General features: G+C 58.5%; 1 protein-coding gene across 1 annotated transcript in view; it reads left to right on the top strand.

Moving 5' to 3' along the window:
* The window catches only part of PADI1 (peptidyl arginine deiminase 1), a 44,761-nt gene extending 22,791 nt beyond the window's left edge, over window positions 1-21,970 (top strand). The window contains exons 3-16 of the mRNA XM_027965664.2: window positions 300-372; window positions 988-1,049; window positions 1,813-1,930; window positions 2,011-2,136; window positions 4,047-4,219; window positions 4,363-4,466; window positions 5,493-5,616; window positions 5,969-6,076; window positions 7,755-7,906; window positions 11,990-12,134; window positions 12,939-13,032; window positions 16,736-16,815; window positions 17,540-17,665; window positions 20,067-21,970. Coding sequence (XP_027821465.2) covers window positions 300-372; window positions 988-1,049; window positions 1,813-1,930; window positions 2,011-2,136; window positions 4,047-4,219; window positions 4,363-4,466; window positions 5,493-5,616; window positions 5,969-6,076; window positions 7,755-7,906; window positions 11,990-12,134; window positions 12,939-13,032; window positions 16,736-16,815; window positions 17,540-17,665; window positions 20,067-20,300 — 1,719 coding nt within the window. The 3' untranslated portion in view covers window positions 20,301-21,970. The remainder of the gene's footprint in view (window positions 1-299; window positions 373-987; window positions 1,050-1,812; window positions 1,931-2,010; window positions 2,137-4,046; window positions 4,220-4,362; window positions 4,467-5,492; window positions 5,617-5,968; window positions 6,077-7,754; window positions 7,907-11,989; window positions 12,135-12,938; window positions 13,033-16,735; window positions 16,816-17,539; window positions 17,666-20,066) is intronic.
* The last annotated feature ends 242 nt before the right edge of the window (window positions 21,971-22,212 follow it).

The following is a 22,212-nucleotide window of genomic DNA, read 5'->3' as shown; positions in this document are numbered from 1 at the left end:
CTCAGTCTTTCACCCTGGCCTCCCCATGGATTCCTAAGGGTCCGGCTGCCCCCTGGGGACTCACCCCGACTCTGTCTGGCCCTCCTGGCCCCTTGGCCCAGCCCTGGGAGCCGGGGAGGCATCCGCTCTCTCCAGCTGGAGAAAGTGGCTCTGGATCTGGGCGCAGAGCCCATGGGCCCTGGGCCTTCACCAGCAGGGAGCAGCCGGGGCCCCCACCCCCTCATCTACGCAGGGCTCTTGGGGTGCCCCCTCCGCCCCCCGCCTCAGCCATCCCTGCAGGGCTGACCATGTCCTCACAGGTGAAGATCTCCTATTTCGGGCAGCCGGTGGGCCGGGCCCTGGGCCACAGTGTGCTCTACCTCACGGGCGCCGGTAAGTACCGCGTGTAGCCCAGCACGCGTCCCTGCCCCTTCCCCGCCACACTGGCTGCTTGAGGGGCTTAGGGAGGCCCATGGCCATCTTCCTCGTCCACCGAGGAGCTCGGCTTCTTCAGAGGCCATGCATCTGCTCCAGACCCCCAGCCCTGGAGCCCAGCCGTGCTTACAGCCACAGACACCTAGAAACTGCACGGCCCATGGGTCTCCAGCCAGACCACAGCAGGCCTCCTCCATCCAGAATCCCGGAGCCTCAAGGCTCGTCACTAAACGTGGGGAGATGCACGCTGCGTTCAGCCAGATCCCGCGCAGCGGCCCTAACTGCGGAGCCAGCAGCTGGAAGCTCAGGCCTCGTGCTGGCCTCCAGAGTCAGGGCCCGCAAGGGCTAGCGATTCGGGGCATGCAGACGAGTGAGGAAGTCAGGAGCCCAAGCTCGGGTCCCTCGAAACCCAGAGCCGCAGGGGCGGGCCTCACAGGCGTTGGGTGTGGTCCCCAGAACAGGGCTGCCCAGCTCTCCTGCGCTTGGGGCAGGGTCAAAGCTTGCCCCGACCTGGACGCTATGGTGGGACGGGGGACCGGGGCGCCCAGCTAACCTCTCCCCATCTCTTTTCAGACATCTCCCTCGATGCCGACACTGGCCGCACGGGCAAGGTGGAAAGGAGCCCAGGCCACAAGGTGGGCCGCCTCTAGCGATCCCAAGATGGCAGGGTCGACAGGCCGACCTGGGGGTGGTCCTAGGGCGGGGCAGCTCTGCTTCCAGAAGGGCGATGGATTCCCGGGCTCTGTGTATCCAGCAGTGTGGGGAAGCCATCTGAGGACTCCCAGTCAGCATGAGCGGGCCTGACCCTGTGTGATCAGCGTGCTGTGTGACTCCTGGAAAACAGCTTACCCTCTCTGGGTCTCTCTAGTGACACCTTACCCCCAGGATCTTTTGCTTGAGGCCTTTTCTACTTCCTGGGCTGCATTTGGACCCCTAAGCACGATAGGTGCTTCATAAAAGGTGGTCAAGTGGCTGAATGAAGGCTCCCGGTAGAGGAGGCTGCCCTGGCTAGATTCCGAAGAGAGAGGGAGGGTGGGGTGGGCTCCAGGCATTTTCCCACAGGAAGTGTCTGAAGGCTATCCTGGGAGGAGAGACAGTAGAACTTGTGAGGAAGGACCCCAGGGAGGAAGCCTGGATCACACGCAAGACTTTGCGGACAAGATGGGGCAGGACCGCCCTGGAAGGGTGTGCAGGTTGCTCACTGCACAAGCATGGCGCGACTCTGGGTCTGGAGAGCTGGAGCTCCAGTCCCCAAATCTATTTTCCCTCTTTAAATCTTCAAGTAAACCTGGAATACAAGTCTCCAAGCTAACAAGGCAGACAGCTCCAGCCATGTCCAGAACCCCTTCCCAGAGACTGCTGGGGCCCACTGGCCCTAAGGCCTCTCGATTTGCACAGGAAAGCTGGCGTTGGGGCCCTGAGGGCTATGGGGCCATCCTGCTGGTGAACTGCGACCGGGACAGCCTCAGGTCCACGGGGACGGACCTTACCAACACCCAGCTGGCCTCGCAGGATGGTGAGCAACAGACGGGACGGGCTGCCCGGGATGACGCGCGGGGCGGCGTGGGGCTGTCTCATGGGGACCACGCTCTCCAGACCTGCAGGACATGTCCCCAGTGGTGCTGACCTGCGACGCCCCTGATGCGCTCTTTGACAGCTACAAGCTGGTCTTGAACGTGCCGCTTTCTGATTCCAAAAGAATGCGGGTCTTCTGTGCCCGGGGTGAGTGGCCTGGAGGGGCCTCTGCCCTCCCTGCTCCAGCCTCTGCTTCCTGAATTGTTTCTTTCTTCTCTTATCCTCATTTCTCCCTTCTTCCATCATCATTTTGTAACTCTCACTACCACTTAAAAGCAGCCACTGGCCCAAGGAAGAGGGTCTCAAGCTAGACCCATTTTATAGACGGGAAAACTGAGGCTCAGAGATGTGAATTCACTTCCCTAAGTTCACACAACCAGCTGGGAGTAGAGCAGGCATTCCAAGTCAGTCTCCTGGGCACCGAAGCCCCTTTTCTTTCCACGGCCCTGGCCCTCCCGCCGACCCCATCCCTCCTCTGCTGAGTCAGCACAGATTGAGCTCTCAAGGCCTGACAAGTGCTGTCCAGGCTAGGTGGCGGCAGGGACCAGCAAAGCCAAGGCCCAGCCCTGCCTTTGGAATCCAGTTATTCTGCCGGAGAGTTTATTAATCAAACTCTGTGGCTTAGAACCAAACAAAACCAATCCTTAACCCTGAGGTGACCTTACTCATCTTTATAAATAGCAAGAGCCCTTCCTGCCTCTTCCTTCTTCCTCTTCTCTCTCTGTTCACACTGACTCAGAACTTGTTACAGCTAAATTCCAGCAGGAGCCAGAATGCTGCTTCTCTGCACCCGCGTTGGAAAGTTGGGGGGGTGGTCTGGCTTGGAAATACTCACTGTGATTGCGGAACATAAGCTCCGTCTCCGTAGGTGAGCTGACAAGCCTTCCTGCTGTAAAAACATGCTAGGGTACCGCTTCCCAGACGACCCTGAGAGGCGGGGAAAGGAGGCGGGCCAGAACTGCTAAGCGCCAGGAGCTTTGTTTAAAAAATTGAGATGGCATTCACAGAACATAGAAGTAACCATTTTCAAGTAAAGAATTTAGTGACATTCCCTGGGGGCTCAGACGGTAAAGAATCCGCCTGCAGTGCAGGAGACCTGGGCTTGACCCTGGGTTGGGAAGATGCCCTGGAGAAGGGAAAGGCTACCCCCTCCAGTATTCTGGCCTGGAGAATCCCATGGACAGAGGAGCCTGATGGGCTTCAGTCTGTGGAATCACAAGAGTCGGACACGCCTGAGCGACCAAACAACGACAGTCCCATCCCCCGATCCCAGCCCTGAGCTACGTCCGAGTCTTTGTGGCCCCGTGGACTGTAGCTTCCAGGCTCCTCTGTCCGTGGGATTCCCCAGGCCAGAATACCGGAGGGGGTTGCCGTGCCCTCCTCCAGGGCACCTTCCCGGCCCAGGGACTGAACCGTGCCTCTCACGCCTCCTGCTTTGACAGGTGGGATCTTCACCACTAGCGCCACCCAATCCCCAGCCCTAGGCCACCGCTAATCTGCTTTCTGAGCCTACGGACCTGCTCCTGCAAATGGAGCCCCGCGGTATTTGCCCTTTGTGTCGAGCTCCTGTCACGTAGCGCAGTGTCCTCAAGGTCATCCGCGCTGTAGCACGCACCGCTGCTACGTTCCTTCTCACGGATGAAGGACACGCCGGCACGTGGGCGTTCTGTTTATCCATTCATCCGCTGACGGACATTTGGGTTGTTTCCACCTTCGGGGCCAGCTGCTTTTATTTCCTTGTCCGATGTAAAGCTTGCCCCGACCTCGTGGGAAACGTAACATTAGCCCATTTTACAGATGAGGAACTGAGGTGCAGAGAGGTTGAGTCGTTGAGCTGAAGTCACTCAGCTAGCACTCGACACTGCTGGAGAGGAGCCCGAGTCTCTCTGATGCAGACTGGCTCTGCCCCTGCGTTCCTGGCTTCGGGTCTCCTGCCCCGTGCCCCCACACCCCTGCGTCAGCGCTGGGCAGCCAGAGTTACGGTGATAGTGGGTGCCCCCCGGCTACCACATGGCCCTGCGCCAGCCTTGCGCCCGTGCTGACTCGGGTCTCTCTAGGCGGGAATTCCCTCCTGGACTATGAGCAGGTGCTGGGACCCCAGCACCCGTCGTACGAAGTGGCCCGTCAGCCTGGGGAGCGGAGGATCCAGCTCTATGTGGAGGGGCTCAGCTTTCCCGACGCTAACTTCCTGGGGCTGGTCTCCCTCAGCGTCAGCCTGGTAGACACCAAGGTAGGTGCGGTGCTGGGAGCGGAGACGGGGTCGGGGAGCTTCAGGGCCCACGGAGGCTCCAGGGCTGGGAGGCTAGGGGCCGGGGCTCCCGAGGCCCGATGGAGCTCCCTGCAGGGCCCACTGAGTCCCCATTCTCCCCCCAGACTCTGCCCGAGGTGCCCCTCTTCACAGACACCGTGGCCTTCCGCGTGGCCCCCTGGATCATGACCCCCAACACCCAGCCCCCCCTGGAGGTGTATGTGTGCAGGTGAGGCCTCTCCCTCCTGCAGCTCTCCCATCGCCTCTGGACTCCCAGAGACGGGAGCAGAGCGCGGTACTGGGCTTGGTCCTGCACGCTCGCCGGCCGGGCTCACCGAGGGGCCCCCACGGGCACACCTGGGTATGGGACAGCAGTGAGCTGGCTGGGCCATCAGCCCGCTGGCTCTGAGTGGCAAAGGCCCCAGCCCCAGCTCCCCATCCTTACTGCGCCCTGCCTGGAGCAGTCCCGGAACATCCTGGGTTTATCCCAGGCAGAGGGGCCAGGCCCTGTTCAGGTTCCTGGGGATGGCAGGAGTCCCAGCCTTCCTCTGACAGGGCTGTGCCCCTGGGCCTGCAGAGCACGTGAGAACTCAGCTTCCAGGACTGTCTGTGAGCCCCAGGCATACCTGGGTCCCTGGTCCTTCTGCCATCTCTCAGAATCCTCATCAAGCCCCTGGATGGGCAGGGCAGCCTGGATTGGCATGGCTACTCCAGGGCCTTGCAGAGGAGGTCAGACCACCAGAAAGGGCCGCAGACAACTTGGAGCTTAAGTCAGAAGGAAGGCTGAGGTCAGACGGGTCTGCCTGGTGGCCCGGCTCAGGTGTCCAGAGAGGAGGGGCCCTTTCTCCCCCTTTGTTCACTCGCCTTTGTTGAGGCCAGTTGTGAGAGAAGGGAGGGAATGGGCACCTCCCCCTCACTGTCCCCGTGGCCATGAGACTCGGTCCCCGGTCCCCTCAGCAGGGCCCAGAGCCCCGGGCCTGCCGTTGCCCGTCACTCCCGCCTGACGGGATCTGGAGGCGGGGTCTGTCTCTGTCTCTCGCCCACGAGCCTCTCCAGCGCGGGGACTGCGTCTGAAGCCGGGGTCAGCCCGGGGCAGGCCCCTCTGTCCCCCCGCGAAGGCTGCCGCCAGCAGCCCCACCTCCCTGCCCTCTCCTGTGATCTGCCTCGTCCCAGCACGGACGGCACCCAGGCCGCTCCGCAACCCCCCAGGCTGCGGCCAGCAGCCCCACCTCCCGCCCTCTCCTGTGATTTGCAGTGTCCTAGACTCTCACGGCTCGAACGCTAAGTTTCTGAGTGACATGTCCGATCTGGCGCTGAAGGCCAGCTGCAAGCTGATGGTCTGCCCTCGGGTTGAGAACCGAAATGACCGCTGGATCCAGGTGGGCGAGGAGCAGCCCGGGCGCGGGGGGCAGCCCGAGCCCCGTCCCCCAGCCCGGCTCCGGGCAGTGGCCTCTGCGACTCTCACCCGGCTTCAGTCTCCCTAGAGAAGCTGGGCCAGGCGCCAGGACTCGGGTGGGCGCGGCCTGGGAGTGCCCTCCTCCCACCGCCTCCGTGTCCCCTGCTTCCCCCCAGGGCCCAGAGCCCTCCCCTGCTGGGTCCCTGAGGGGCCTCCTGCCCGCCTGAGGCCTTGGGGAGGGGCTGCTGCCCTGCCCGCCCCGGGCCTGGGGTGCCAGCCCCTTCTCAATGTGAGACCGAGGCGGTCACGGAGGCCTTTTTCTCTCGCCCTCCCAGGATGAGATGGAGTTTGGCTACACTGAGGCCCCACACAAAGCCTTCCCCGTGGTCTTCGACTCCCCCCGAAACAGAGGCCTGAAGGATCTCCCTTATAAGAGGATACTGGTAGGCGACAGAGGGCAGCTGCTCCGTCTTGCCTGGCCCTAGTGCTTCAGGGGCTGCGAAGGGACGCAGGAGCAGGGCTCTGGCGAGGCGGAGTTAGGGGGAGGCTGGGGAGCAGTATGTGGATGAAATGGAAATCACCCCTTTTCTGGGAGGGGCGCTGGTCTCCCCCAGGGGCTGTGAACAGATGAGTCAGCTCCGGGGAGAGCAAACTGCCCTCTGGAGGGCACGCATCCTTAGTGACCCTCACAGCTCTTGCTCGTGCGCCGGGGCCTCTCCTTGGTAACGGTGTTCTGAGTACATACTACGTGCCAGGCCCCACACCGCCTGCCGGGCACAGGAGGGCAGCAAGGCCGCTCCAGCAACCACGCCCTGAGCCCCAGGCCCTCCCCGCAGCTTCTCACAGCTGCTCATTTAATCCACATGGACTCCTGCGAACCAGTACTATTATTATTGCCTCCTTACGGAGGCTCAGAGAGGTTAAGCAACCTACTCGAGGCCACACAGCTAGGTAGCAGCGGCACCAAGATGTAGAACCAGAGGGGCCGCCTCACGGCCCCTGCTCTTGACCGCTAGGCTAAGCCGCCTTCTGAGGGGGTCGCTGCCCCAGAGCACCTGTCTCCACCTGTTTACCAGCGCCCTCCCCCACCGCCAGGACAATGCTCCACTAGGGATTTCCAGGAGCTTCTGGTCACACAGAACAGGGGCGTTACTCCACCCTAGAGGGGTCAGAGGCGAGTCCCTGGGGAGGTGACCGTGAGCCCTGCAGGCTGAGTCTGCATCAACGAAGGGCCTGACCCCACGCCCTGGGCTTGACCCGTCCATCGTATTTTCCACTGATCTCTGCTCTACCCTGGGAGCTCAGACGGTAAAAACTCTGCCTGCGATACAGGAGGTGCAGGCTCCATCCCTGGGTCGGGAAGGTCCCCTGGAGGAGGGCATGGCAACCCACTCCACGATTCTTGCCTGCAGAATCCCATGGACAGAGGAGCCTGGCGGGCTACAGTCCATGGGGTCGCACAGAGTCGGTCGTGACTGAGTGACTGCCTTTCTGGTCTGTCTTGATTGTTTCCTTTCTTCTGCTTCCTTTAGGTTTAACTTGCCGTTCTCTTCCTAGCTGGAAACGGAAACGGAGATTTTCCAACCCTTTCTGTTCCTAATGTGTTTAGAGCTGTGTCATTCCCAAGAGATGCTGCTCACTGGCATGCCCACAGGTTTTAACGTGCTGCCTGCTTATTACCTCTCACTTCAAAACACGGTGTAACCTCCCCTTTGATTTCTTCTTTGACCCACGAGTTGTCTCATTTCCAAGCATTTGAGATTTTTCTACTTACAGTTCTGTTATTGGCTTGGGTATTGCTTACCAAGTGGAATTACTTTCTTAACTTTTTCTTTCTATTGGAGGGTAGTCGGTGACCAGTGCTGTGCTCGCTTCAGGCGAGCAGCGAAGCGGCTCAGCTGCGCACGTGCCTGAATCTATTTTTTTTTGGCGGGGGCGAGGTTTCAATAGCACAATGCTCAGGGTTAGGGAGACCTTGTGAAAATCCAGCAGAGGTTGTTTTAGGGAGTAGATTCCCGCAGGAGCACCACTCGGCCCCCACCCCAAGAGCGGCCTCTTCCTGTTCTAACTGACCCCTCCTTCGGGGGGCGGGGGGTGTGGATTTTCCCGGTTCTCCCCTAGGGTCCCGACTTTGGATACGTAACCCGGGAAATCCAGGTCGCCGGTGCCTCTGGCCTTGACTCCTTCGGCAACCTGGACGTCAGCCCGCCAGTCGTGGTGGAGGGCAAGGAGTACCCCCTGGGCCGGATCCTCATCGGCAGCTGCCTCCCCAGGTGAGAAGCCGGGGGGCGGGGAGGGCCCCGGGGCATGCAAGGCGACATCTGCCCCCCGCCCCCCTCCACAGACACAGACTCAGCTCTCCAGTCTGAGAAGTGGTCCTAACTTGCCGCACGCACTCCTAGAATCAAGGACTCAGAGGACTGGACTCTTAGATTGAAAAGCTCACAGAATCTCTGGAAAGAACACACTAGTGGCCACAGCCTTCTGAGCTGCCTAGAATTTCATGGGCATAATTGGCCCCAACGTTGCTGCTGCTGCTTAGCTGCTCAGCGGTGTCCAGCTCTTTGTGACCCTGTGGACTGTAGTCCGCCAGGATCCTCTGTCTGTAGGATTCTGCAGGCAAGAACACTGGAGTGGGTCACCATTTCCTTCTCCAGGCGATCTTCCTGACCCAGGGATTGAACCCCAGTCTCCTGCACTGGCAGGCGGGTTCTTTACCACTGAGCCAGTGGGAAGTCCAGTCGCCAACATTAATATATATATATATATCAGGAACCTTCATATAAAAAGCAAATTTCTGGCTGCTTTGGAAATATCAGAAGAGCGAGGAGGTGATATATAATCCGGCACGGAAGTAGGAATGGATCCTTCGACTTCTCTGGGGAGGAGATAAAATAAGTGTTGTCCTGGCAACAGCTGGAAAGGGTGCAGGCATCACCACGTGGCTGTTGTCAGGACACCTGGGTGACAGAGGTGATCGATGGGCCCCACCCTGGGCAGCTGTCATCGAGCAGGAAACAGGGGTTTAGGGTTTAGGGCTCCAGACAGATGACAGTGTCTGCTAAACCCTCTTGGGAGGGTCCCCAGGATCCCCACCCAGGCTGCTGGCAGTTGAAGAATGGGGTGTGTAGCCCAGGGATCCCAGTGTAAGCCCCTGCTTCCTGCCTAAAGACTGAGCCCACCACAGGCCCCAGGGGCCGCCTTTCCCTGTGTGTGGGGTTGGCCTGGAGCCCAGGTGTACCCCAGCTTGCCTCTCCAAGCCCTGGCTGTCTGGCCTTGGGCCTGGAGCAGCCTCAGATGCTGAGCAAAGGTCACCCAGCCTCAAATGGTGACCTGGGCAGCCTCAGCGTTCTGGGTCAGGTGAGGCTTCCTGGTGCCAACCCAGGTGTGAAGCTGGGTGCCCAGGCTGGATGCCCCGGGCTGAGGTTGGCCAGGACTGGAGGAGCCCATTCATCTTGCTGGTGACTCAAGCCCAGCACCGCCCTGGGGCCGGATCCCGCCCACAGCCCTGGGCACAGAAGGCCCTGCCAGTCTGGGCAGCCGTTCTGAGCTTCCCAGAGGGCTCCCAGGGGAAGGCGCACAGGCTCTGCACATCGGCGCGTCTGGGTTTGAGTCCTGGCTCTGCCACTCACTGGCCATACGATTTGGGGTGCATCACCTGACCGGTGCCTTCCACAGGGCCTGGCACCTCGTAGGCGCTTGATTACTTCATTTAAAAATATTTATTATATGCCTAGTATGTGCAGGGCTTCCCAGGGGCTCAGTGGTAAAGATTCTGCCTGCAATGCAGGAGACGCATTCGCTCCCTGGGTGGGGAAGATTCACTGGAGGAGGAAATGGCAACCCAACCCAGCATTCTTGCCTGGGAAATCCCAGGGACAGAGGAGCCTGGTGGGCTACAGTCTAGGGGGCTGCAGAGAGCCAGACATGACTGAGCGACCTAACAGCAACTATGTGCCAGGCACTGGTGAAGGAACTGGGGACAAATCAGGCACATTATTAAATGAGCAAATTATTCTGTGCTTCATTCCTCAGTTTCCTCATCAGTGAAATGGGCTTATAAAAAAAACCCCTGTCCTATGAGTCTGGGTAAACTCCAGGAGTTGGTGATGGACAGGGAGACCTGGCATGCTGCGGTTCATGGGGTCGCAAAGAGTCAGACATGACTGAGCGACTGAACTGAACTGAAGCTGTGTAATAGCTGTTCCTGCGGATAAAAGGACTCAGGTTAAGCACCTTCTAAATGCTTAGATATTACTTAGCTGGACCCCTAACAGCGGGTCTGCCACGAAGCAGGTTGGAACTCAGTGGATCACCTACACGCCATGAACACAGCTCTTTACCCAGATCACACCCGCTAATTCTTACAACAGCCTTATGAGGCTGGGAGGACTGTGATCCCTCTTTCACAGATGAGAAAGTTGGGGTTTAGGTAAGAGAAGTGAGCACACTCATTCATGCACGCATCTGTCAATTCAGTGAATATGGATTGAGACTTCTTAGATGCCAGGCCTGAGGCCCAGTGCTGGGGATTTAAAAAATGTTCTAGAAACTCCCAGGCCCCGAGCAAGGACCCCAGATAGGAAGAGGCAGGGTCTCCAGCACATTTGGGCCCCAGCCCATTGGCCATCGTGTTGAAAACCAGGAGCAAAGCTCTTGGTGGACAGACGGGGCCCTGAGGCTCAGAGAGGGACCTCTACCATTTAGGATCACACAGCAAGTGAGCCAAAGAGTCAGAAACCAGACTCCCGTGTGGGCCCCAAATCAAAGTTTAACTCCAGGCCGCTGTCCTACGTTCCTGTCCTGGCTTCCGACCTTAGCAGCGAACAAAACGGACGACCTGCATACATTCTAGCAGAGACAGACAGACAACAAGCCACCATAATAAATGAGCAAAGCAAATACAGCAGGCTAGAGAGAAGAAGCATCGGTGAGAGGCTGACATTTCCCTGGAGGAAGTGAGAGGCTAAAGACGTGGCAGTTTGGGAGGAGAATGTGAAGGGAGTGCAAACAGCGAGCGCAAAGGCCCTGAGGCGGGGATGTGCTGGAGACGGCAGAGGACCAGCAAGGAGGCCAGCCGGGAGCAGAGTGAACAGAGGGTGTGTGGGGCTGAGGTCAGAGCAGGACCTGGACCTGTTGCTTGTACACACCTCACAGGGTCGTCCCGGGGGTGAAGTAAGATGCCGAGTGTGAGGAGCCCCGGGCAGACGTGCTGTAGGGGCTCAGCAAAGGCCCTCCTGCCCTCCTGCCCCGGGTTCTCCATGCTCTGCGCGGCGCATTTTAAAATATCTGGGGGCGATGCTGCCTCCTGGTGGCAGCTCTGATGTGACTCAGAGACCAGGTCTGACGCCTCCTAGAGCGGGAGTCATCCGGTCCATCCCCCAGCCACCAGGCAGAGGGCTGCAGAGCCCCAGGGAGGGCCAGACTTAGGTTAGGGCTCTGCCCCCTTCCCCCTGATTCGTTTCCGATTCCTGCTTTGTGCTCACGAATAATTTCTGAAGCCTCATTCCTCTCCACCATCTCACTGTTTTTGAAGAGGTCTTTTAAAACTGCCAACACTATGTTAAAATAATAGAGATACAGGAAAGACACTTTCCACGTTCCCATCCCCCAAATCAAATCAACGTCGTCACGTGTCACCACGGGTTGGGGCGCCTTCTAGTTCTGTCTATGAGGCATTTGAGTTATATAGACTGTGGGCTCTCACACAGCTGTCCAAAAGACTTTCACAAATACGTTTGAGCATCTGTTCTATAAGAGGTACTAGGGATACAGGGAAATACAGGCTCTTCCAGAGCTTAGTGAGATGCCAGACAGCAAACGAAATGTCCAGTATGCCAAATAGCACCAAGGACTATAAAGAAAAACAGAGCTAGGGAATGAGTGGAAGGGTCATTGCCATTTCCAAAGTCCACGGAGAGAAAGAAGGTGGCCCTGGAGTTAAATATGAAGACAGTGAGAGACGGGCACCAAGGGGACCCGCTGGACCGAGCAGGTGGGGCTGGCTCACCAGGTTCTGGTTGTACTGGGAACCAAAGGCTGAGGGCCTTGGTGAGGACCTGACCTCTGTGTCTCGGGAGCTGAGATGAGGGTCTCCAGTTCTCTTTGGCAGAGGGAGGGCTCTTGTTTGACTGTTTTGTGGGCAGGGGAGGGTACCTCGGGGTGAGGGAGGGACAGGCTCTCGGGTGGTGCTCAGGATGGACAATCCCTAGAAGCTGCTGGAGACGGGGGCCAGGACGCAGGGACCGAAGAGGCCTGTTCAGAGGGCTGATGGAGGCCTGGGCGGGGCTCGGGAAGGGCCTGCAGCGCGCTGGCACACAGCGGGCACGAGGGCACCCTGCGCTCTCCCCCGGCAGGTCTGGCGGGCGGCGCATGGCCAACGTGGTGCGGGACTTCCTGGGTGCCCAGCAGGTGCAGGCGCCCGTGGAGGTCTATTCTGACTGGCTCTCTGTGGGCCATGTGGACGAGTTCCTCAGCTTCGTGCCCACCTCCGACCAAAAGGTAAGTCCCCCCGCTCCTGCCCGAGCCACCCTGCCCCACCCTGACCCGATGGGGCGGGATAAGGCAAGGCCACCTGAAGCTAGGTCATGACCTCCGTCCACAGAAAGCCTGGGGTCAGACGCCCTTTGGGCCAGGCAGTGTGCATCGGGGCAGGCTTCCTGGAGGAGGTCAGAGCCCAGGTCAGCAGGGCACTCATATTCTGATGATTCATGTACCCATTCTCACACTCACTGGGTATTTGCTCTGATCCGAACCTCTCAGCCAAGACCCAGGAATGGCGCTGGTAATAATTGGCAACATTCACTGAGCACGTATTAGGTGTCCATGTCTTAAAGTGTTTACTACTCTAGCAACCCAAGAAGAGGGCACTGTTATCATTGCCCCCATGTTATAGATGGAGAAACTGAGGCTCAGAAGGGTAGTTAACTAGCAGGGTGAGATTTCCAGATGGCAGGCTCTGGGCCAACACGTCAGACACTCACTTCCTTACAGAGGTGACGGAGGAGGGCACAGCCCACGGGGGGCAGGCAGCCGGGAGGGGAGGCCTCCTAGTGACCAGTGGTCGAGTTTCTTGGCGGACAAAATGGGGAAGGGCTTCCAGGCGAGCAGAAGGTCATGGACAAAGGTCTGGAAGTGTGGCGTGGCTTGGAGGATCAGAACTTCAGACAGGCCTGTGGCTGGTGGGGGAGATGGACAGGGGAGCGCCATGTGCAGTGTGGCCTGGGAACCCAGGCCCCTCCTGGGTCGGGGGCGCATGCCTCGGGGGGATCTGTCTACCAAGCCATTCCTCCTCCTCTGCGCCAGGGCTTCCGGCTTCTCCTGGCCAGCCCCAGTGCATGCCTCAAGCTGTTCCAAGAGAAGAAAGAGGAGGGCTACGGGGAAGCAGCCCAGTTTGACGGTGAGTGCCAGCGAGCCCATTACCCCACCAGACCCTGTCCTCCGGCTGCCAGCCCTGGGCACTGCTGATGCCAGTCACGGCCAGGCTGTGCTTATAGAACCTTTGTCTGCCAGCTCTCAGCTCAGAGTCCATATCTGATCTTCCCTCTTATGGGAGCCAAAGATGAGGGCTTTTCCTTGCTTGGGCCAGGGATGGAAGCCAACGGCCCGCGGCTTGCCCTAGGCACGGTGGCCCCCTCCAGTGCAGGGCTGCTTCTGGCCACAGCCCAAGAGGAGAAAGAAGCAGGAAGCTATGGGCCCTCCCTCATGCCTGTCTGCAGACACTTCCGCCCACTTGCCCAATCAGATCATCCGCCCTCTTCTCTGTATCCCCTTCCACGGAGGAGGAAACTGGGGCTCAGAGAGGAGAAGCGGCTGGCCCAGGGTTGTGCAGCACAGAGCGGGGGAGGTGAGGAGCCAGGAGGGTGCTCAGGGCCTCTCTGCAGAGCCCCTTCTACAGACCCATTTGGCCCCTGAGCATCTCCACCTTCCCCACCATGGAGTTCAGTGTCCTCACCTGGGGCGTGCAGCGCTGGAAGGCATGGGCACAGCCTTCAGCAAGGGCAGGTCTGGATCCAGAGCCTGGCCTCCGCTTGCTGACTCTGGGCTCAAGGGTGCGTTCCGAACCTCCCAGTGCCTCTGTTTCCTCTTTCTGAATGAGCTGTGATAACCAACCCGATCCAGCATTGCTGGAAGGATCATCAATAATAAATATAACAGGAGGCCCAGAGCACGGTGGGTGCTCAATAACGGTGGCTGCATTGTAATTATTAGGCTTCCCAGGTGGCGCTAGTGGTAAAGAACCTGCCTGCCAATGCAGGAGACGTAAGAACCGTGGGTTCGATCCCTGGGTTGGAAAGATACCCTGGAGGAGGGCATGGCAACTCACTCTGGTATTCTGGCCTGAAGAATCCCATGGACAGAAGAGCCTGGAGGGCTACAGTCCATAGGGTCCCAAAGAGTTAGACAGGACTGAAGCGACTTAGCATGCACACACATTGCAATTATTTAGGGCCTCCAAGAGCTCAGGAGTCCTTTCCCAGGGAGCTTATAATCCATCACCAGGATTTCAGTTCAGTTCAGTTCAGTCGCTCAGTCATGTCCGACTCTTTGCGACCCCATGAATCACAGCACGCCAGGCCTCCCTGTCCATCACCAACTCCCGGAGTTCACCCAATCTCAGGTCCATCGAGTCAGTGATGCCATCTAGTCAGCTCATCCTCTGTCGTCCCCTTCTCCTCCTGCCCCCAATCCCTCCCAGCATCAGGGTCTTTTCCAATGAGTCAACTCTTCGCATGAGGTGGCCAAAGTACTGGAGTTTCAGCCTCAGCATCAGTTCTTCCAATGAACACCCAGGACTGGTCTCCTTCATAATGGACTGGTTGGATCTCCTTGCAGTCCAAGGGATTCTCAAGAGTCTTCTCCAACACCACAGTTCAAAAGCAGCAATTCTTCAGCGCTCAGCTTTTTTCACAGTCCAACTCTCACATCCATACATGACCACTGGAAAAACCATAGCCTTGACTAGACGGACCTTTGTTAGCAAAGTAATATCTCTGCTTTTTAATATGCTATCTAGATTGGTCATAACTTTCCTTCCAAGGAGTAAGTATCTTTAATTTCATGGCTGCAGTAACCATCTGCAGTGATTTTGGAGCCCACAAAATAAAGTCTGACACTGTTTCCACTGTTTCCCCATCTATTTCCCATGAAGTGATGGGACCAGATGCCATGATCTTCATTTTCTGAATGTTGAGCTTTAAGCCAACTTTTTCACTCTCCTCTTTAACTTTCATCAAGAGGCTTTTTAGTTCCTCTTCACTTTCTGCCATAAGGGTGGTGTCATCTACATATCTGAGGTTATTGATATTTCTCCCAGCAATCTCGATTCCCGTTGTGCTTCTTCCAGCCCAGCGTTTCTCATGATGTACTCTACATAGAAGTTAAATAAGCAGGGTGACAATATACAGCCTTGACGTACTGCTTTTCCTATTTGGAACCAGTCTGTTGTTCCATGTCCAGTTCTAACTGTTGCTGCCTGACCTGCATACAGATTTCTCAAGAGGCAAGTCAGGTGGTCTGGTATTCCCATCTCTTTAAGAATTTTCCACAGTTTATTGTGATCCACACAGTCAAAGGCTTTCTCATAGTCAATAAAGCAGAAATAGATGTTTTTCTGGAACTGTCTTCCTTTTTCCATGATCCAGTGGATATTGGCAATTTGATCTCTGGTTCCTCTGCCTTTTCTAAAACCAGCTTGAACATCAGGAAGTTCATGGTTCACGTATTGCTGAAGCCTGGCTTGGAGAATTTTGAGCATTACTTTACTAGCGTGTGAGATGAGTGCAGTTGTGCGGTAGTTTGAGCATTCTTTGGCATTGCCTTTCTTTGGGATTGGAATGAAAACTGACCTTTTCCAGTCCTGCGGCCACTGCTGAGTTTTCCCAAATTTGCTGGCATATTGAGTGTAGCACTTTCACAGCATCATCTTTCAGGATTTGAAACAGCTCAACTGGAACTCCATCACCTCCCCTAGCTTTGTTCATAGTGATGCTTCCTAAGGCCCACTTGACTTCACATTCCAGGATGTCTGGCTCTAAGTGAGTGACCACACCATCGTGACTATCTGGGTTGTGAAGATCTTTTTTGTACAGTTCTGTGTATTCTTGCCACCTCTTCTTAATATCTTCTGCTTCTGTTAGGTCCATACCATTTCTGTCCTTTATCGAGCCCATCTTTGCATGAAATGTTCTCTTGATATCTCTAATTTTCTTGAAGAGATCTCTAGTCTTTTCCATTCTGTTCTTTTCCTCTATTTCTTTGCATTGATCACTGAAGAAGGCTTTCTTATCTCTCCTTGCTATTCTTTGGAACTCTGCATTCAGATGCTTATATCTTTCCTTTCCTCCTTTGCTTTTCGCCTCTCTCCTTTTCACAGCTATTTGTAAGGCCTCCTCAGACAGCCATTTTGCTTTTTTGCATTTCTTTTCCATGGGGATGGTCTTGATCCCTGTCTCCTGTACAATGTCACAAACCTCAGTCCATAGTTCATCAGGCAATCTATCAGATCTAGTCACTTAAATCTATTTCTCACTTCCACTGTATAGTCATAAGGGATTTGATTTAGGTAATACCTGAATGGTCTAGTGGTTTTCCCTACTTTCTTCAATTTCAGTCTGAATTTGGCAAAAAGGAGTTCATGATCTGAGCCACAGTCAGCTCCCGGTCTTGTTTTTGCTGACTGTATAGAGCTTCTCCATCTTTGGCTGCAAAGAATATAATCAATCTGATTTCGGTGTTGACCATCTGGTGATGTCCATGTGTAGAGTCTTCTCTTGTGTTGTTGGAAGAGGGTGTTTGCATAACCAGTGCAAAACTGGTCTCTTGGCAAAACTCTATTAGCCTTTGCCCTGCTTCATTCCGTATTCCAAGGCCAAATTTGCCTGTTACTCCAGGTGTTTCTTGACTTCCTACTTTTGCATTCCAGTCCCCTGTGATGCCAAACCTTAGCCCCATCAGGGTTTCCGATTCCTGGTTTTCTCTGTCCTAGCTTCAGACCCTGGGGCTGGGGTGGAAGAAGCTTGTGGCCCAGATTATTTAGCCCAGGCCCAAGGTGGCCCGAGGCAGGACTCGCTGAGCCGGCTACAGTCTTGTTTCTCTCGCAGGCTTAGAGCACCAGGTAAAGAGAAGCATTAACGAGATGCTGGCAGACAGGCGTCTCAGGGACGACAACCTCTATGCTCAGGTGAGGGGAGCGGAGAGGGGAGCAGCCCCGGGAACCGCTGGGGTGGGGACAAGGGGTTCCGCCGGGACCCCTGACTCTCCTGGGGACTGCAGAGGCCTGTGGGCCGGGCAGGGCCTCTCTCTTGGGAACCCGCAGTCTGATGGAATAGACACCACCGTGCTAGTCTGACGGGAGATCTTGGTCCATTCTGGGGAACGATGGGCTTCTATGGAGTAACGCTGACTCCCCTGAGAAGTGTTGTGAGACGGGAGAGGTGGGGGTCTGCAGGGGTGAGGGATGGGGTGGTGGGGGTCCTGGAGACTTAGTGAGGAGATGGGGTGGGAGGAGGCCCCAGGAGTGGGGGGCTCATACCTGAATGTGCCCGGGGCAGGCCTGGCACAGAGTCCACGCAGTCAGTGGGAGGAGGCCCCCTTCTCCCCTACCCACGGAGCTGGGCGAGAGGATGAGCCTGGCTGTGGCCGGGGGGTGGCAGCAGGCACTCAGGGAATCAGACACCGGTGGGGTGCAGACCCCAGGCCCACGCCTTCCTCGCTCTGTGCCCTTGGGCAGGTCTCTCGAGCCTCAGGGTCCCATCTGGTGTAGCAGTGGCAGACAGCTGTTGTGAGGCTCACACCAGCTGAAGGGCGCAGGGGGCCTGCGTGGGAGTGGCCTGAGCTGAAGGGCTCAGCTGACGTTGCCCCTTCCCGGCTCCCTGGGCTCCGGGGCCTCTCCCCTCACCCCCCAGAGGTGCATCGACTGGAACCGGAAGGTGCTGAAGCGGGAGCTGGGCCTCACGGAGCAGGACATTGTGGACATCCCACAGCTGTTCTCCCTGAACGGCGCCTACGCAGAAGCCTTCTTCCCCGACATGGTGAGGGCGCCGAGGGGGGTGGGGTTCCTTCTGCCCTGGGGGCGCGGGGGTCCTGGTGGGTGGTCAGTCAGGGGTCTGGGGGAGAAGCCCTCCCTGTCCGAGGGCCTCTGCAGGGCTCACCTGTCGGGGCAGATAGAGAGCATCTCCATCACTAGTTCCCACCAGGATGACTCTGCCTGCCTCGGGGCACTTTGCCCCAGGAGGAGGACGCCACGGCATCTGGTGGGTGGAGGCCACGGACGGCCAGACACCCTGCGGTGCCCAGGGCGGCCGCAGGCCGGAGCACCTTTCCCCTGAAAATGGAGAGCGGGAGCCTGGCTTGGATCCAGTGCCCCTGGCTTTCGCTCGGGGCCTTGGCTGCCTGTCCTGCTCCCCAGGGGCACCCTAGCTGTCAGCAACGCGGGCAGCTGAGCAGCAGATGAGCCACTGGGGTCTCGCGGCCGGGGCCCCTGCTGCCCAGAGTGCCCCTCCACCCCCCGGGAAGGATGCGGAGGCATCAGCAACAGCGAGTAGGGGCTCCCAGGACGGGAGACCCTCCCCCTTCAGCCTGGGGCCTCTAGCTCGAATCCCCGTTGCTGGACAAGCCAAGGACGGGGCGTGAATCATGAGATCCTGATTGGATTCAGGCAGGACCGCGCTCACTCCTCACCCCTCACTATGGGCTCCCTGTAGGGCCTCTGGAGACAGGCCTTCACACCCTCGGTTCCGCTGATATTCGGAGCTGAAGAGAGTCTGCTGGGGGTGGGGGATGTCCTGTGCATCGTAGGATGGTTGCAAAGCACCCCGAAAGGTAACGTCAGCCCGGCTGAGAACCGCTGCTCTGAGGCAGCGCTGTCAGAACCTTCTCGGACGACGGAAGACTTTTATACCAGTGTAACGTGGAAGCCGCCACGTGCGGCTTCTGAGCGCTTCAAATGTGGTTACCCTCTCTGGGCTGTGGCCTTGTCCACACCTGCTGGGAGGCCCCTCCCCGAAACACCGCCCTTTATGGGAATCTCCCGGCTTCAGGGCAGGCCCAGCTAGAGGATCCCGGTGTGTCCTCACTGGAGGACTCTCAGGGAACGCTCGGTTAACCCCCGGTTTGTCAGACGTGGAGAGAGGCCATTGGAGCAGAGGTCATTGCCTGGGGTCTCCAGGGAGCAAATGGATCAGCCTGCTGTCCCCCGAGTCCTCGGGGAGCAGGGCCGGGCTGGCCACAGCCCTGAATGCCACCCCCGATCCTCCCCCCGCCCTGTGCCCCTCTGCATGCCCCCCTTCCACCCCTGATGTTCCAGCCCATTGGCGGGCAGTGAGGCAGCTCCCGGCAAGGCCATGGGCCTGACACCACTGGACCTCCAAGCTCCACATCAGTCCTGGCGGCGGATGGCCCTGCAGGGCAGGCTGGAGGGAGTGGGGCCAGGGGCGAGGCGCACATCAGACCGCCCACCCGACCCCGAGAGGACCCAGCAAGCCAGTGTCCCCCCTGAACACCACGAACGGCTCCTCGGGCCCGCCGTTGGGGCCCGATGCTACCTCTGAGAAGCCTTGGCTGGCTGCAACGGGCAGACTTCCTTTCCCCTCGTTACGGCCCCTCCAGGGAGACAAACACAGCTGCCCCCCTCCCCCTGCCCCTGAGCGCCCCTGGCAGCCGCAGCGCTGCGCTCTGGCAGAGGAAAGGGCACGCGGCACTGGCGTGAGTCAGGCCTGAGTCAGTTCCGTCTCCCTGCCCTCTGGTTGTGTGCCCTTATTATGCTATGTAACCTGTCCAAGGCGTGGCCTCACAGCGAGGCTGTGCGGTTTCTGATGCTATACCTGGCACCTGGCGTATGCTCGGGAGACGGTAACCACGATCAGGGCTCCAGGAACCGCTGAGCAGGTGTGTTCTGCACAGACGCTCCGCACCTGTGACCCGCGCACCTGCAGACGGGCACTTTTGCTCGACAAGTTTTCTGGAAGATGACGGTGAAGTCTTGTTCTAACAGAGCTGTTATCCGATCTTCTGATACGAGGAAAGTGTTGGAGGAGGGGTGACTTTCATTGATGCGACGTTACCATGTATGTTACTGGCAGCCCTGCCTGGTATTATTGCTACTTTTTAATTTTTGGCCATGCCGCGTGGCATGTGGGATCTTAGTTCCCTGACCAGGGATCAAACCCACGCCCCTTACACGACAGTGCAGAACCTTAACCACGGGGCCGCCAGGGAAATCCCAAGCCCTGCCTGTTATCAACCCTCTCTTCCAAATAAGAATCTGTATCTTTGCTGCTTCCAGAGGCCCTAGTTCCGAGGGCCATGCTTGGTGCCCAGGGATGAGAGGAGACGAGCAGGCCCTGGGGGTGGGTCTGCCAGATCCTGGACCGAGAAGGGGCCCAGGTGTAGTGCGGCCCCAGCAGCGAGGCCTCTCTCTCGCCCCCTTTGCAGGTGAACATGGTGGTCTTAGGCAGGCACCTGGGCATCCCCAAGCCCTTTGGGCCCATCATCAATGGCGGCTGCTGCCTGGAGGAGAAGGTGCGGTCCCTGCTGGAGCCGCTGGGCCTCCGCTGCGTCTTCATCGACGACTACTTATCCTACCACAAGCTGCTCGGGGAGGTCCACTGCGGCACCAACGTGCGCCGGAAGCCCTTCCCCTTCAAATGGTGGCACGTGGTGCCCTGAGCCGGCCCGCCCAGCGTCCTCCTTGCCCCCCGCCAGGGAAGCCAGCCAGCGTGAAGAGCCTCCACCTGGCCGCCATCCTCGGGGGGCCGTGCGCGCCTCCTCTGAGCGCCCCCAAGCGTGCTGGTCGCCACGGGTACCAGGATACAGGGAGGGTCACGGCACACTCAGCTCGAGAAGGATGGCCCTCCTTGCCCCCTCGCCTCTTCCCCACCCACTGCTCCCAGAGGTTCTGGAGACCGTCAGCAGCCTGAGCACCGTCCGGGGTGGCCACACATGGCCACGCGTGCCCTCGGCGGGTGCCCCAGCTCCACTTGCCCCCCTCCGTTCTGAGATGATTCCCTCTGTGTTTGCACCAAGAATGGGGCCCACAGGGCCTGGGCCCTGGGTCTCTAGGCCACCTGTGACTCGAGTAAGACCAGGAAAGGGGCTTTGGGGCCCCTCTTTCCTTTACCAGCTACTGTCTCCTGCGGACCTCCAGGCTGTAACCTCCCGGCACCCCTCAGCCATATTTACATAGGCAAATCAGGACAGGAAAACTCGGTGTCCGTGGGCCTGTTTTAAAAAGAAAAGGCATCAAAACCCCTGTTAATGCCTGCCTCCATCCTCAGAAGGGCGCTTGTTTCCTGTTTGGAAAGCCTTTAATTACCTGGCTCAGACAACACCGAGAGGCCAGAGCAAGGAGGCAGGCGGGCGCGAGGGGGACCCGCTTCCGCCCCCGCGGCCTCCCAGGCTTTGAAGTCTGGGCTCCCGGTGAGATGAGGCCTGGCTGATCCAGACCCAACAAGGAGGGGAGGCCCAGATGTCAGAGAGGGTGGGAGGGACCATTAGGTTATCTCTGCGGGTGCGGTCTAATTTCCTTTAATAGCCCTTAATTATTCCCCTCCGCTCTGCAGGCAGTGGGAGGGAAGGCTCGCCCATTCTCTCCCAGCAGCTCTGCCACCCGGCCTGCGGCTTGGGTTCCACCTGTGAGCAAGGCCCCTGTGAGCCCCCCACCCCCAGGAGGGAAGGCAGAGCTGCCACGGGGAGCTGGCAGCCTGGCCCCGGGTGAGGTACCGAGATGGGCACAGGCAAGCGGGCGGCGTACAGGGCTGGGTGCCTCCCCGGACAAGCAGGGCAGGGGGGAACCCGCCTGCCTTCGTCCCCCCAGTCTTTGGGGCCAGCTCCGAAGCTCTGAGCCCCTGGTTCCCGCTGAGACTCAGACCGAGCCTCCTGCCCTTTAAACCCTCTTAGCTGCGACCACTTGGCCATCAGAGGCGACCACAGACACTGGCCTGTGAAATTGATGAAAACGGAGCGGCTCTGGTTTCGGGGGCGGGGCGGTGTGCCTGGCTCCTCCCCCTCCAGGAGGCTCGGGTGGAACAACATTTGCCTGCCGGTCTAACCTGGGTGCCTTCCGCTCACCATCCTGATGCCCCCGCGCTGAGCCAAGAGGGGGAGGGGGCTCTTCAGCTGCTAAAGGTGTGCAGCCGGGTTCCGGGGAAAGGCCGCGGGTGGGAGGGGAGCGGGCGTTAGGAGGGACGTGTAGGGCGGGGCGGGCCTTCCGGAGGGCGCTGGGGGCCGGGAGCTCTGGAACGGCTGCTGGGCTGGGGTGGGGCCGATGTTCCCTCTGAGAATGTTCCAGGTGACCGGTCACCTTCCTTCTGATGAATAAAAATGTCAACACGCATGTCTCCCTGGGCCTGTCTCTGCTTCTGTTCTCTGGGCCGTGAGCAGGAGGCGGGGGATGTCAGTGTGGTGGAGGTTGTGGGCGGGGCGGGGAGGGCTGTTTTCAGTTCCACCCTCTATGCTATCCGCTCCTGGGCTCAACTTCCACTGGCCACGGGCAGCTCCTACCCAGCGGAGAGCCCCCAGTGCCAGGCAGGCAGGCTGACACAGCAGAGTGGCTGGCACATGCCCGTCGTGAGGCTTCCTG

The sequence above is a fragment of the Ovis aries genome, chromosome 2, assembly GCF_016772045.2.
Source record: "Ovis aries strain OAR_USU_Benz2616 breed Rambouillet chromosome 2, ARS-UI_Ramb_v3.0, whole genome shotgun sequence".
NCBI lineage: Eukaryota > Metazoa > Chordata > Mammalia > Artiodactyla > Bovidae > Ovis > Ovis aries.
This window is presented reverse-complemented; position numbering and strand designations above follow the sequence as displayed.